The sequence below is a fragment of the Aedes aegypti genome, chromosome 2 (assembly GCF_002204515.2).
Source record: "Aedes aegypti strain LVP_AGWG chromosome 2, AaegL5.0 Primary Assembly, whole genome shotgun sequence".
Classification (NCBI taxonomy): Eukaryota; Metazoa; Arthropoda; class Insecta; order Diptera; family Culicidae; genus Aedes; species Aedes aegypti.
Window position 1 is genome coordinate 191,992,921 of NC_035108.1, and position 17,198 is coordinate 192,010,118.

The 17,198-nt window shown below is 36.1% G+C and overlaps 1 protein-coding gene across 6 annotated transcripts in view; it reads right to left on the minus strand.

Annotated features, from left to right (window-relative positions):
- Window positions 1-17,198, minus strand: part of LOC5566151 (PDZ and LIM domain protein 7) — a 123,547-nt gene that overhangs the window by 84,302 nt on the left and 22,047 nt on the right. Inside the window, exon 1 of one of the 6 annotated variants that reach the window (XM_021843527.1) lies at window positions 6,199-6,776. The exons of 3 other annotated variants lie outside the window; for them this stretch is intronic. In XM_021843527.1, coding sequence (XP_021699219.1) covers window positions 6,199-6,315 — 117 coding nt within the window. In that variant the 5' untranslated portion in view covers window positions 6,316-6,776. Of the gene's footprint in view, window positions 1-6,198; window positions 6,786-17,198 lie in introns of those variants that run through there. 2 more of the 6 variants (XM_021843522.1, XM_021843526.1) reach the window with 2 other exon arrangements.

The following is a 17,198-nucleotide window of genomic DNA, read 5'->3' on the forward strand; positions in this document are numbered from 1 at the left end:
TTTTTGTTTCACTCCGGATAATCAAATCCTCCGGATAATCGAATCACTAAGAAAAAGAATTAAATCTTTGACAAAAGAACTTAAATATTATCTTTTTTCGTTATTTTATTTATATGATGCGGTAGCGTAGCCAGAAATTTTTCTAGAAATAGTAGGGGTTTTTCACAAGAAATAAAATTTTGACCGGCATACACAAAAAACCACTTTTTCAAACCCTCCCTTTCCTTAAATACGTTCTTAACTGCGAAACCATTGATATTGCAATACCAAATTATCTCAGATTTATGCATGAAAATTGAAAAACAAGAACATCAAAAAACAAACTCCGGATAATCGAGTCTAAAATTCCGGATAATCGAATCCCGGATAATCGAGTCCCCGGATAATCGAGTCTCCGGATAATCGAGTCCGACCTGTATCACATATTGATATGTATGTCTTAAAATTGTCTCTGTTGGTGTTTTCACATAACTTTCATCATATTTCATGCATAAAGTTCCCAATGTTTATACAGGTTTTTCAAAATTTTTCATTGTTTTTATGAAGAAAATAAATCTAATAATTATGCGATTCATGTAAATTTTCTAATATTTAGAACCAAACGGCATTTAATTGATTAAGGTACAAAAGTTTCATTGAGACTGAACAAATATATGTTCAATTTTGCCTTTTCATGTGTTTTCGATGAATCTTCTATCTATCAATCTATCTATCTTATATAAATAAAAATGGAGTGGTGTTTGTATGTCACAAAATGGCTTACAATCGGGTAAACCTATGTGAATGATAATTTCTCAGTTTTGTTCCCCTTGGGTTCCGAAGTGTTTGTATGTATAAAAATCTCAAGATATTCACCGGAAAAGTAGGAGAAAACGAGAGTGAACGGAATTGTAACTTTATATGGGACGATACATAGCGTCAACAGCCTACTTGATGGCAAGACGAAGTTTGCCGGGACCACTAGTATCAAATAATTGAGATCAAAATTGCTGTTGCAAGTTACCCCACAAGGGTAGTCAAAAACTTTTTTGAATTTTTATAGTGTTTAAGCATCAAATTATCAAAACATTTATATTGTCAATATGTACACTACTAAGTACTGTAATGAAGGATCAAGTATAAGTCCTGAAAAAATACAATAGTACCGTTTACAAGAAGACGTAAAATCTGCATTTCAGCTCTAAAAATAGGAGATGCTAAACTATCCTTATCTCTAAGTGCCAAATTTTTAGGTGTTATATTAGATAGTAAGCTTGCTTGGAATAAGCATATACCATGACCCCACAGTTATGGATCAAATAGTGTGGAGTCCATCTTATAAAATTCAATATAACGACATGGAAAACGTAAAATTGTAATTTAAAAGCACAAATTGAATCGTTACAAATTGGAACTTTGGTTAGTAAACTGTTTTGAGTGTAATATTCAGGATTGCATAAAAATTAAAAATTGTATCGGTTTCTGAAAACCATATTATGGATCAATAGGGTCCTAAAATGTTTAATGAAATCTTGTTTTCATTTCATAACACGAAAGAGCATGTTACTGCAACTACTTTAGCAATTTTTCCGGCTCAAATAACGGATATATCATATTAAAACTTTAATTTAAAAATTGGATCCATAAATGAACCTTGACACTTGAGATCATGTTTGACGTTCGCTTAGTCGACAAAAATACCACAGGGGTTTTAGTTTTAACACTGGAGTTGTTCCTATCTGACATTTCGGAAGGGATACGGAAAACAAAATACACCCAAAATTTGAGTTTAAACCAAGGGGTGTGACAAAATCTATAAAAACATAAAAAAATGTTTTTTTTGTACTTAAACAAATGAAAAGCATTTAAAAATTGAGTAAACATGTGTTTTTGGCCTAAACTTAAGTGTTTGGCACTAAAATTGGGACAGGGATTTTGGACCCTATTTTCATATTATGGATCAAATTGTGACATATTGCGGATCAGTGTGCAAAATCAAGAGATTTTTAATTAAATGCATCTGTATTGCATGATTTGGCGATAGTTAACAATGTGTCACATATTACTGCAAAAAATAGCAGTGTTAGAGCTGGAAACAAGGGTAAAATGCCTTTTTTGTGATACTGAATTATAGTAACTGAGACATGAACTGTTTTCGCTCTACACCAAGTTTTCCACCCATTTTTCTCTGCTAAAAAATGAAACTTACAAACCTTGATGTTTTATTAGTTATATCCTTAGTGCTATTGTCTTAAAATGTCGAATCCAATGCTTAAAATAGCAGAAATCTACATTCTTTGGAAGTGATCCATAACCGTGGTAAACAATCATTTCCTGGTCCATATTATGGATCACTAGTTAGAAGTGGTAATATTAGCTATTTAGAATCAACAATCAAGAAAAATATTTTCCAAAGATAAATTCATACTAAATCAAAGCGAGCGAGCATGTTTTATGCTATAACATTTGAATTTTACCACCTATGGGAGCTTATGAATGCTGACGACACTTCTTACAGAAAACGACCATATGATGATAGATTTGTGGTGCCAACTAAACATTTGTCAAATATACCGTTATTTAGCGGTTAAATGTTATGCTTAACATTACAAATGGTAGAAGACAAATAGTGTAACATGAGAAAAATATGTTTTACGTCAACGTTTATGTTTTGAGTGAGTTTTCCGATGTTGAATGCTAAAGTGATCCGTCACTGTGGGTGATCCGTACCCAGTCAACATTTTGGTTGGTATAACTTTTGTTATACATCATTCTATATTAATCAATTCAATCGTATAGAATGCACGAAAAGGCTATATACCTACCAAAGTGGAGGCTATATGCGTACTTGGCACGACTTTTTCGGACTTTCTGCGATCAGATATACGATGCCACAAAATTTGGATGAAAATAAAAACAAAAGTTTCCAGCGAGTCTCGAACACGGGACCTCTGGATCAGGAATCGAGCACTTTACCACTGTTCCACCAAGGGTTACTTATCCGATGGGTGATTATTTGCCAATGTTAATACATGTTTCATGTACAGCGACCCATCGTCAGCAGATAGACAAAGTTTGGGTGGCAATTTTTGCTAAGTTATTGCGATTTCATACGATGTTTACTGGATTGATATATGATCTGTCAGTTTATATAACATAACGTGATTCTATGTTTATTTATTTATTAATTAATTTATTTATTTATTTATTTATTTATTTATTTAGTGGTGTATTCATCTGACAATATTGTGTGTCTTAATGAATCTATAGTTAGAGTATAAACGTCATTATTAAATAAAATCTATGTTATGATACATTTGATTGAAAATGTTCATCATTGATCGAATTGGCTCGTTCGAATCGTAGGCGTGGAGTCGTCGTGGTAAGCGAAAGAAATCATTGGAGCGGAGCGTATATGCTGGCACGTTTATATCTAACGATCCCAGTAAGTTAGGAGCATCAAGTTTCCTAGTCAGGACCTTCGAGATGAACACAGCCTTGGCATTTTCTCTGCGTAGTTGTAATGGTTCGATTTGCAGAAGCTGGCATCTAGCTTCGTACGGAGGCAGGTTCACAGCATCATTCCAAGGGAGCAACCGTAAAGCAAATCTTAAGAATTTGCGCTGCACAGCTGCACAATAGAGGATGATTCCAGTATAGGACGGACCAGACCTACATACAATGATTTAAGAGTGTATGGGTCGCGAAATTCCTTCGTTATTTTGGACATAAATCCTAGTTGACGACGAGCTTTTTTCACGATTTCCTCGTAATGATACTTAAAGGTGAATTCGGTGTCAAGAATAACGCCCAGGTCACGTATAAAGTCAACTCTCGAAAGAAATTCTTCACCGAACGCATACCTGAACATGATCGGTTGTTTCTTACGATGGAAACTAATGATAGAGCATTTAGGAACACTGAGTGTCATTTTGTTTGCCCCACACCACTCAATAAGCCGGTCAAGAAGCGATTGTAACTCGTAACAGTCAGAAATGTGCTCAATAATCTTGTAAATCTTCATATCATCGGCGTAAAGTATGCAGAAGTCTTCACCGAGAACTAAGACGACATCATTGATGAAAAGGGAAAACAATAATGGGCCAAGGTTACTCCCTTGAGGTACACCTGAACCGTTCGAGAACCAGCTGGAGACAGATGAGCCAATTTTGACTGCGAGTTTCCTGTCACACAGGTATGATTTGAACCAAGCTACGAGCTGAACAGAAACACCAAGCTTCTCTAGCTTTGTCAGTAAAATCGAATGGCTAACACGATCGAAAGCTGTTGCACTATTTACGACATGTTTTGTTGTCAACACAGATTGTCGTTTATGAATCGTATTGGGGATTTATATACAAGTTGTATTGACATTGATAACGCTTAATATGACATCTTGTGCAATTCTGATTTTGATTGCATGAATATGTGATTTTGGGTGCACATTCTTATACGATACGTGGTTCACTGGGTAACGCCATTCGGCCAAATGACCCGTTCGGCCAAATGGCATTCGGCCAAACGGCATTCGGCCAAACGGCATTCGGCCAAACGGCGTTCGGCCAAATTAAAGGTATTTTGAATTCAAGGCAGGATTAGTGAGGTTTCTGAGCAAATTCGATAAGAAGAACTGTATATTTGGCTTTTTGGAAGTCCTCGCCGCTCCACTAGCGTGCGAAATAAAAAAGGTTCTCAACAGAAGGACACAGTCATCAATCGTTTATGCACATTCAGGCTTCTTATTTTACAAAATAAAATACTTTAAAGAATCTTGAATGGGAATAAGATCAATCAGCAATCATTCACCAACATATTGGTACGGTAACCGTACTACGGTTATTAGCAATGAGCAACAGCAATCACACATTATACGAACTCCATTTTCAATTTGGGTAAGGATTTACCAGCTCCTATCCCGTTGAATCTAATCCATTTCTCTCTTAGGTACAGCATAGCATAAATTTTACACATGCAATTTAATTTAATATATATGCTCTAGCATTATAAAAAAAATGAACAACAACGAAAAAACAAATTGTAATGCATCCACGAGAAAAAAAACTCAAGTGACATTTCTCTGTGTCCCAAGGGAATATTTCATATGAAATATTTCATTTCAATGAATACGCAGTTTACTTTTTACGCAACTTTAAGTGAATACCCCTATTGTTTTATTTTTTTGTAACTCAAATCAAAGCGACATACATCAAATTTCTAAGCAATATATCGAAAAGGTTTTTAAGACCCTGCTTGCTGGTATTATGACAGATGACAAGGATAGATCTGCATTGATTAGAAAAGTAAAGATAGCATCGTGCATTGAGCTAACAATAAAGACAACAAAATCCACGTTCGTTTCCGCCTGTCTATTCAAATATGAGATCCAGTTTAAGCTTTTTACACATTTTGAATTTGGGAAATTTGTAAGAAAAAAACTGTATCGACTAGCTGCATGGCAAAGCTTAAATAAACCATGCATCTGTGCTTTCCACTTCTGCGTTGCAGTAGCAGTATTTTGTGTCAATGAGAGTATTGACCAAGGTTCAGTTGCAAGCACTTATTTGTCACACGTTTCTTGGCATTATTTTGTGATGCAACCAGATTCAAATGTAAACAGCTTTTATTACCAGTAGGATTACCAAATATTTATTTTATTTTTAAAAATGTGTTTGTTCTTTCCATTTCATTCTGCCATAACTATACCGACATGGTCAATAGATTGCCTAGTTGGCACTCAATACCAAAAAAAGCGATGATAATAATATTTCGGCTCAAAACAGTATAACAGTTTTTTGGCTTGTGTCCTGCTGCTCGGTCAATCATCCTGAACCAATTCTTGCCAAACTTGGGAAATATTGAACAAAAATGAGTTTAAAAAAAAAGCTCGGTTAGCCTGATATAAATTACAATGCAGTCATGCATTGGTTGAATAAGCGCAGCTGATTTTGTCATTGCTTCCTCTCGACTTTCGAACTCGGTGCAGTACATGCGCAGGGGGTTTTGTACGGGCAGCATTTTGAAAATGCGCGTTTTCTTCTGGTTTGCCATCACCTTCAAAAACAAAAAAGACATGCACAATGCAACGAATGTCATGAACGTATTACGCCATATTGTCAGTCGAAATGCCCATCAAACAACATTGTTTGCTTCCAATATCTGCGGTTAATGTCACTTTGAGAGATGGGATGATGACGCATGTCTCGAAATTTCTCGACCTACCCGGGTGATAATCAGCGGAGCGTTGAGATCGGTTCCACCGACCAACCGAATTCCCCATGCAACCTGGGGAGAACTGCGCTGCAACGTAACCAGGAAATTGTGCGGCTTAGGACTCATGGCTTTTATTCACTAGGGTTTAGTACACGACTGTTTCCGGAATATATGAGAAAGGTCAACGATTCAAAACGTACAAATCTTCCAACTTATAACACCACAAATAAGCAATTTTCCACTTTGACGAACTTTGAGCAACTATTTCCTTCTACAGCCTAAAATATCACAGCTTTGCTTAGATTTTCTCTTATATCACTCAAGGATTTCGTTGAGTATTTCACCTTCCTGTCTGCTTCCAGTATATTTTCCTTTCGTTTTAGTTTCCACTGAAATTCTAATAACTCATAACAAATTTGCAATCACTTAACACAATTTCGCTTCTTGTCGGATGTTCAAATAAAGTTCCAAATCGGACCGAAAAGTCGTAACGTAATGATTTTCCACCGTTTTCCCGTTTGTACCCCTGTGTATTCGCGCGGGAGACCGTGATCTGATCGTCGTCCGAGGAAAAAAGCACCGTATGTGAGTGCGGGCAGAAAATCTCTTTAGATCTTCTCTCGACCCAGAGCACCGAAGAATTTGAACGACGAGATACACTCAAAAGCACCCAGCGACGAAGTCGAGGAGCTGTGCGCAAGCATACTAGAGCAGGGGCTTTCATGCTATTTGTGTAATAGGGAGTTTGATGCAATTTTGAAAAGATTGAAAATATGAACTTGTTTCAAAAACGATAGTTAACATTCGCAATCCTAAACCTTACAGGAAAATAATAATAAATATCACCTAAAAATCGTTTGGTTCGTAAATTCAGAGCATCGCGTATTAGTATTTCACGTACCTGAAGGAATGAAAGGGTCTTTGTGTGGTCCTTAGTCTCCTGCCCGGGGTACGAGCAACCTTAGGTAAGATCGGGTAACCAACCTCAGTGTAAACTTTTGGTCGTATGCTGACAGGGAAATGGGGGGGGGAGTTGCTTCTGTAAACATGGAGCGTCTGTACTCCATAGTTGGAGCGGCTCAAAACAGCGTCTGTTTTCCATGTCAGGGACGGCTGATCATCGTCTGAGTGCCAGAGAAGGACTCTAAGCTAAACTGTGCACTATAGACCTCAGCATTGGCGTAGCTAGGATTTTTTTCTGGATGGGGCCTAGGGGGGGCTAGCAAAATACTTGTTTTTCAGAAGTAATGTCGGTCGCAAAAAACAAGATTTTTACAAATTTCGTAACGTTTGAACAGATTGTATTGATTTTATTTATTTGTTGTTTTAACTCATTTAGCGGCACATCAGTGATATTTGTAAATTTAAATTTTTGCTACGGAAAAGTTTCATTTTTTTGTAATGCAGTGAAAAATTCTTCAAGAATTCTTGCAAATAATTTTTTATGAATGTCTTTTGTGATATTTTTTCAAACTTTTCAAGTATTCAACCATATGCTTTAAAGAGATTCCTCTAAGAACTCCTACGGGATTTTCTTCATGAATTACTTTCGTACTTTTGAGTGCTTTCTCCATTTAACTAATTTTCAATGAGCTCGTCCTTGGATTCCCGCGGAAAATCTTTCTCAGACTTTCTGATCTCACCAGAAATTTTCTAGAAGAATCTTTATTGAATTCCTTGAAAAAAAAAATCGAGAATTCCCTCAGAGATTGCATTAGAAATCATTGTAATCATTTCATATGAAAGGTCCTCTATGTACTTATCTTATCTTATATAAATAAAAATGGAATGGTATTTTAAAAAAAAAACATCAGATTTACTAAGATTTTGCAATTCATTCTTGAACTCCTCAAAAAAATTCTCAAAAAAATTATATCAAGTATTCTTTCTGGTTATCAGGATTTTACCAATCGTTTAAAAAATTTTCAACTCTCCATTTTTGTGTTCAAAAACTACTCCAGGTATGTATATCTCAATATATTTTAGGGATTGCTTTACAAATTCCTCTATGAATCACTTCATATCAGATTTCTGCAAACAAAGGTTTGAAAGAACTTTGTTTGCATTTTTTTTAAATAAATGTAGCTCAGGGATCATGTACAAATTACGTCACGCTGCAAGGGGGGAGGGAGTCGGGCCAAGCGTGACAAGCCTTACAAAATTTTCGGAGGACTCATACAAAAAGTTTGACAAGAAGGGGGATCGCAGCAGGCTGTGCGCGCGGGTGGCTGATCCTGTTATTTGCTGTTTTGTTTATATCCGACCCGTGTAATTTTTGATTCTGCTGGTGAAGTGTTTAAACGGCTTTTGGTGCTACGCCACCCGGAGGATAATGCGAAGAAAGAGGTTATTTGTGAAGTGATTTCTGTAGTGAGTTTTGTAGCTGGTGATATGCAATTTTTAACTCGCAAGTGAAATACAAAGCTTCTGAGATCACGTGGGTGGCTTTGTTGTTGTGTGTGTCGTCAAGGTTCGTTTTTCGACCCCGCGATATTTCGGCCAGTGAATAATTGTCTGGTAATGCTCTGCCACCCGCCGTATATATTGAAGGAAAAGTTGTTTTGTGAAATGGTATTTGCGTATGCTTTTCATTACAAAGTAATAATAGTGTATGTGAAAATTGTAAATGCAATGGCGTGTGACAGATGTTAAAATAAAAAAGTAGTGGATGTTGAGAAAATGTAATGTGTTGTTCTACGTTGGCTAAATATTTGCACCCCATAGACGAATTGGATGGTGGTTTCCATGGTGATGACAGCGCCGCCGACTTGGACGAATTTGGTGAGATTGATCTGATTGTGATTGTTGCTTTTATAAACTAAATACGTGCCAATTCCGAAAAGTATATTTCAGAATTTGGAAGTATGTTTGTATTATCATTATCCATTTGATAACGGTAATACATACATGCGGGGCTTATTGTAAGTGAAGGTGACTTCTGAATGGACGTGTCTCTCCAGCCATTCTGAAATGGGTCACTGAATCTGCAATAGAGCTATCACCTTTAAACTCCTTAACTAAAGCTATCTGCAAAAGCAAAGCAGCATTGCAGAAAGGTTTTTTCCATAATATCACTGCCGGACAGCGGGTGTTAGTTGTAATAGTTTGACAAATGGGGAGGGGGCGAAAAAGTTGAAATTTAGCGTGACATAATTTGTTTACCATCCCTTAAATAAACTTCGGAAAAAAATACTTAATTCTTGTCGAAAAAATCAAAAATTAAACTGTAAATTCCTGAAACTGGTGACAATGTACCTCACAGAATAGCTTAAGTGGTCCTTGTAGGATTTATTACAAAAATTCTTGTTCCTTTTTCTTCGCCTTTTATAAGAAAATATGACTAGTGTTATAACGGATGGAATTTTTACTGGAAGTATTTGTAACTAAAATCTTAGATAATATTCTGTATGAACTCCGAAGTTTTATGATATTGTGAACATATTGATGTGGAACCCTTTTTTCCCTACCTTTAGAAAATCCAAACAAACTTTATCGATTATTTTGTAGTACTGTAGAAGTTTAACTCGGAAATATTGCCAATATTTTTTAAGAATATTACCGAAGATGTATTGTGATGCTAAATCTTAGAGGAAACTTTTGCATTATTTTGAAAAAAATTTAAGGAATTCCTAAAAAGGTTTCCGAAATCAAGAAGCATATGTATAAGAATTATGCAATTTTTCAAAACTCCTATAATTTATCTATTTTTAGATTATTCAAAATGTTGCTTTTTGGAGTATGGAAAGATTTTGTTCAAAGTTCCTCAAAAAACCATGCGAAGGACAGAGAAACAACAAAATATTTAAGCAGGCGGTAACAATGAAAGATTATTTAAAAAAGTTAAAATCTCTCAAATAAATTCAAAAATAAAACAATAAATCAACAAAGTTCCATTACAATCTTCCTACGAAATTATTAATGAAATCTATCCTTCCTTAAATTCTGGTTTTCTAGAATTCTGCAAAAAAAAAAAAACACTAGGAAATCCGTCCTCGTATCGCACAAAAATTCAAACCAAGAATGTGGATTCTGCCAATAATTGGTAAAATTATTTCTAGAGTAGTGTTTCAAAGAAGATCAATACATATGTCTTTATGAATGTCTTAAGGTGAAGATGAATCGAAGCCAAAGTTCAAATTTTCAAGAGCACGGATCTGGAGAACCAAACATCCATTTGAGCTGAACACCTAATCGATTGGTCACCACCAGCTAGTGACCAATCGATTAAGTTCTCAGCTCAATCGAATGTTTGGTTTTCCAGATCCGTGCTCTGGAAAATTTGAACTTTGGCTTCGATTCATCTTCACCTTAATAAATCCTCTTTCTCTTCCTAGAATTTTGCTACATGTTTCTTCACAGACTCCTATGGTAATTTCGGAAACTAAAATTTTCCAGGGTTTTTTCAACAAATTTTCTCTGAAGATTCGAAAGCAAGAGACGTTTCAATAACAAGCTTTTTCCCAATTCTTGAAAATTTCTAAAAATTCCAATTCTTGAAAATTTCTAAAAAAAATTATAAAAGAATTTTTGACCTAATTTGTGATGTATTTTGGAAATATTTCTTAATGACTTTTGATGAACTTCGCGGAATAAATTGTAATTGTTTTTTAGGAAAACTATTTACAGAAAATCACAGAAGAATTTCTAGTAGAACTTTCAGCGAAATATGTCACTAATAGATTTGACAGAATCAATAATTTTTTGGAGAAATTGCGAGAGAAAACAGAACTTTTGAAAGATCTTCTAGGCATTTTTTTTTTAATCCGAGAACATATTCTGGAATCAATTTGCTAATGAAAAGTAGACATAGAATGAATGAATGTCCACCAGGAGGAATTTGCTTTCAAAGTTTAAACAAATCCCACATATTATTTGACTGATTTCCATGAGATTTGCCGCCTCCAAGAACATGGTGATTCGTAACACCTATTTCTAGCACGGCCTCCCGTATCGGCACACCAGATCACCTCAGCAGAGAGAATCGCAAATCGACCACGTTTTGATCAATGTACGGCTCTTCTCCGACATAACCGACGTCAGAACCTATCGTGGCACTAACAATGATTCCGACAAGACACCTACACGTTAATGCTTCCAGTGGACGATTTTGTCCTTTGAAGGAAGCACCACACTAGACAACGGACTAGCATGCAACGCCTAGTAGCACAATCGGAGAATGTTCCTGACGAAAAGTTTTCCGGACTGAAGCGGGAATCGAACCCACACTCCTTGACACGATGTGGCTAAATGCTTGGCAAAACTAACCGCACGGCCACGAAGCCCACAACTACCTAGTGATGGTAAAACTAGCCGTTATCAACGACGTACGGTACTGACGCCCGACTCGGTACAATATAGCGCGACTTCTCCTTTCAGTAACAACCTGATGTAGCAAATGCGTACGAGCAGCATGATGAGGCAGCGTTGCCGGATGAGGGCGTTGGGGCCCTTCTTGAGGCCTGCTGGAGGAAAGTCAAAGTAGCCATCAACGACGCTGCTGAAAGCATTGTCGGATACGTGGAATGGAGTTCAAGAAACGATTGGCTGCAAGGTGCTAGCGGAATTGTATAGGGATAAGGATGGGAACATGTATAAGGACGGATGTGAGGTGATCGAAATGTAGAAGCAGCACTAGGATGAACGCCTGAATGGCGCATAGACCATAGGCGTAGAGGATCAGGACAGCGAAGGTGTTGGCTACACCAGCACAGCGGAGAGTGGAAACCAACCAGCTATCATGATGAGGGAAGTTAAGGCCCAAGTTAAAATGGAGCAAATGTCAAAAATGAAAAAAGCAGTTTTTGCCCTTGAAATCAAAAAATCGAAAAAAAAATCACAGCCTTTTTATTTTGCAAATAAAACAGCTGTGAGTCTTTTTTTCGATTTGTCGATTTTAACGGCGAAAAGTGCTTTTTCACTTTTGACATTTGCTCCATTTTTACTTGGGCTTTAAGTATGACGTGCAACAGCTCAAGAACAACAAAGCCAATGGCAAGGATGGTATCGGTGCTGAACCAACCGAGATAGGCCCGGAGAGGATGGCCGCCTGTATGCATTGCCCGATAGTCAGAATCTGAGAGACCGAAAAGCTACAGGATTCCACTCCTCCTTTATATGTCCTATCTACAAAAAGCATGGCAGACTGGAGTGTGAAAACTACCGCGCAATTATTATCCGACTTGTCATCTCCAAAGTTTTCATGCAGATTTAGACAACGGACCAGATCTTTTCCATGCGGAAAATCGTCCAAAAATGCCGTAAGTAATAGTTCCCAACGCACCATGAACCGTGAGCTTATAAATATATGGGTCTAAATTATTTTGGATCTCTGTTCTCCCCTTCAATATTTTTGACTTGTTAACTTTGAAGAAAATTAATATTTGTATCAGCCTTACATACTTTATATCCTGGAAAGTTTCTAAATCTTTATGTTTGGTCATAAATGCTAGTGCAGGGCTCATAAATTATAACACCGACGAGTCGTTTAACAGTTCTAGATTAGCACTATTAGCCCGATTTGGTACCGCGCATTATATGATCTGAGAGTCCCTGCGTTGATTGTTTGGATGGTGTAGATTTTCTTATTTTAATCACCGGGAAAGTCACTCACTGAGCGGATAAGTTAGTTTACTTCAACTGTGGTGCGCTTCAGCTGTGAGAGCACCATGCATCCATCACACGATCGCTAGCACCTTATAACTCAAGGGTTGTTGATGATTCGCATTTAGGTTGAATGATGGTAATCATCATCATCATGACTATCATCGTTGTTCGTCAGCTTTTGTCAAATTGAGTCAGCTAAATTTTCCCGAGCGGTGGGAGAGCGAGAGAGCGGTGGATGTTTTGAAGATGAAAAATACGACGATCGGTTGCCAGCAGTTAGTGGATCACCTAGGACGATCAGGCAACCAACAAGGGAGGGGATGACCGTGTAAACACCGACGATGATCGTAGTCTGAATCTTGAAAACGATTTTCGAGGACAGGCGATTTTTATAACTTGACGGGGGAATGAGAGATGTTTCCATGATTTAAGATGTTTATCAAGGTGAGAAAGTTTCCCAATCCGGCTTCGTTGTTCTAATTCTGAGACGTTTGATTTGGCTGAACGATTTTGAGATTGGTGCATAGTTGGTAGAGATAATTGAAAAATCTTATGATTAAATTATTAATGTAGTAAAAGCCGATATCAAGTTGTAAAGAGTTAACAAATTATGATATGTCGAATTTAAAATACTTGATAAAAAAGAGTAAATCAAATTTTTTTACTAACCAATTGTAAAAAGTCAATTTCAAACTTGTCTCTAGAAATAATCTGAACTACAAAATTTGTTATACAACAAACTATCCTACACCATGCTCCATATCTTTGATATTATCTTAATATTCGATATTCTTTGAATACATATTCAAATTATACTCAAAATGCACACTCTGAAATCATGTGATTTTACGTCTTTTGGATGCACATAAAAGAAGCGAGCCGAATGACGTGAAGTTATGTCACATTTCAAATACCATAGCGTCTGATTCCGGAAATACCTATCATAGTGATATCGTTTTGGTGTCCATTAACGTGTAAAAATACATTTTTTGTTCAATACACCTTCAAGGACACATTTAAAAGTGTTTTAAGCGAGGAAATTCATCAATCTGACTAGTTTATCCACGGTGTTTTGCGAGTTTGATGTAATTAGTATGAATAAACGAGTTATAACGTGAACTTTCATGCGATTTCTGGTTGTCTGGGTGTTCCTATCAAGCCCCATAATAATATTTGGTTATGAAATAGAAAAAAAAATTATGACTTTTTCAATATGAGCATTATCTATGTGTTACATTTGTTCATTTAAGAACCAAAATAAAACATATCGAAGAGAAATTTTCTTTTCTGAGGTACGAAATGCCGATATTCACTATAAGATATTCTAACACATGATATAAGTTATTAAAACATATTCAGTATTCGCAGATATAACTTTTAAGATATTGCTATTCAAAAATGTACGTTACTGTTCGAATTACTGGATTTTATTGCAAAAATCATAAGAAGTTGAATATTTCATACATTTATTTAAGCTAAAGTGGCCCTATTCACTTATAAATTATGCAATCTAAAACAACTGAACGATGTTATGAAAGACTTGATTAATCATACAGAACATTTATACTCAGTTTCAAATGTTGCATGTTTGAGTTTTAACAGGTGTACGAATATGAACTTGTGTGAACTCTGGACACGAAATCAAAGGTTTTTCTATTAATTCAAATATGGGTGTAATTGGAAACAGTCTATGATCTTAAACATTGATAAAATATTTTTAATTCGATTAATCAAGTGATTGTTTTAAGCTTTGTACGTACCGTAAAACGGGGTAACTTTGATGATGCGGATAACTTTGATAGTGCGAGACCCACAAGATACTCAACGAAATAACAAAGTTTCTGTTAATCAGTTAAGCAAAACAAATGCATAAGTAAAGAGTATTATAATCTGATCTACGATCACTATTTGATGAAGCCATAATGAATTCGTCACTTATCACTGACGGCTGTAGTAGAACATGAATTTGGTCTCAAATCTCTTAACGAATATCATTTTTACAAACTGAGACCATTTTGTAATCGAAGTCAGAAATTTCCATATAGCGTTAAACGCTTAGAAGTATACAACGCCCTATAAATATCCCGTAATTAATTCAGTTTTGTTCGACTATCAATGTTACCCCAAAACCAGAAAACTTTCGATTATATGAAAAATTATACATCCATTCAGAATAAATCTTTTGGCAATCTATCAACTGCAATCGATATTTAAGATACCAGTACATACTTGTTTTAAAAATATAAATTATGATTATATGAAACAGCATGTATAAATATTCAAGTTTTCTTTGAAAAAAACTATCAAAGTTACCCCGTTTTACGGTATATGAATTTAAATCACTGATAATCCTTTGCAATGTACAAATGATTGAAAGATCGTTTTAAGTTGTGATTAAGATATTCGCATATGTTTGATAGTCCTTATGAATTCGTCAAATTGGTTCTTATTTGAAAGCATTATTTCATAATAATATTTGTACTATGAAAACAGGCTGACGTCCGACTGGCTTGTTGGGAAAAATAAACCAAAAGATATCATATGCATTCCGATTTTTCTCTGACCTCATCACCTACCAGCACCCTTCTGCTAACACACCATTTGATCTACTCCTCAGAGTTTTCTTTTTCTCAGAAAACGTTGCCCCTCTCTCGTGAGAGTATTCTCATACACCTTCACTTCTATGACTGACCATCATTCTCAGTAGCATGATGGCTATCATTGCAGATTGTGTTTTTGTAATGATTATTTTCCAAGGGAAATCCGTTGCCATTGAATGTATTGATACATTCGTTGCAATTTCCTTCATTTAGGTTGTGACTTTCTAGAAATAATATGGCTTTATTTAAATGAACAAATTATGTACCAATTGCTTAGAACTCTAATGAGTTGGATTCAAATTCATAATTTTCATGATCATGACTGATAGTTTGTGTTATTTCATCGATGATCAATTTCTTCCTCTGAGAATCAGATCCAAACCGAATCTAATTATACTCGTAGGTTTATTTTGATTGACTTGCTAAGCACTTGCATTGAGTTTTAGAACTATGTATAGCATTGTTACAAACGGTGTTTCTGAATTACTTATGTTTCCGAATATTAACAAAAAATCGCCCCAAATTTCCACACTTTAACATTAGCACAAGCAGAAATAGTTTAACGGCGGAAAATTTTCCACAACTTAATGATTATGATCACCATTTAAAATGGTAACTACAAAAACGACCTATATCTTATCTACAAACGCAGGCGATTAGGACACTCTTTCGTTCTTAGGCGCTGAAAATTTTGCGTCTGACTTGTGGGACGAAGGCGAGACCACAACGACGACGGAGACAGAAAATAGTTTTACTAAGGTTTTGACCACCTGTTTCCAACTTGAGATGCTTCTTCGTTAGACAGCCAACGTCTGCCACTTTCTTGGTGCATCATTGCGCACAGGGCAGTGATTCATTGAAATTTGTTTTCCAAATGATTCGAGCGTAACGGCTATTAGACTGATGTGTTTTCTTCTAGTCTTCATTTTTAGAAATCTGTGAGCAATCTGGGTTTGTGTCAGATTGACATGTGGCCACAAGAAACTTTGTTTTGATTTTTAGTGTATCCGAATGAAGACTGATTGACTCGTCAGATCCGGTCTATCAGAAATTGTATGTTTTACATACCTACGTCTGTTTGTTTGGATACATGTACATACAATTTTATGTGTTTGCTGGTTTCTATTCCCGAGTTTGACATTTGTTTCCAGATCATGTTTTTCTTAACTTCTTTTACTTATTACTTCAGAAATTACCAATGAAGTCACTACAGACTGATATAGTTAAAGATTCCTACGAATAAGGATATGAAACTTAATATTCGATATATTTGAAAAAAAAAAGACATTTTCAGCCCAAAGGAGGACAGGAGGGCACATTGTCAAAAAGAAGGACATATTCTCACAAAGAACACTATTTGGTTAGCGTATACTAAGCTTTATATCACTCAGAACCTTTTATCATAATCCTAGTAATTTCAAAACTTTTCTAGCTTGTTTTCTCAGAGTTCAGCATTACCATACTACGGCACATGCTCACAATGAGCAGTAATGGCAGCTGATTACAGTTTCCAAAATGGTTACTTCCCGTTAGCATCATGCTATACATATTTGTATTCCGGAAAGCAGCATAGCAGAGGGTGACATCGCACCCTAATTTTATAGGCATCGAACGCAACCACACCACCACACGCTGCGGGGGTTGAAATCTCGTCTCCTTTACCTACATACACCAAACATGCAGCTACGCAGCTGCCTGTGCATGTCATTATGGATCCTGCCATTTTCCGTTTTGCGAGCGCGCACATTTTCAGCTATGAACATGCATTGGTGCATTGTTTACTGGTTTTCTAAGAATATGTTATTG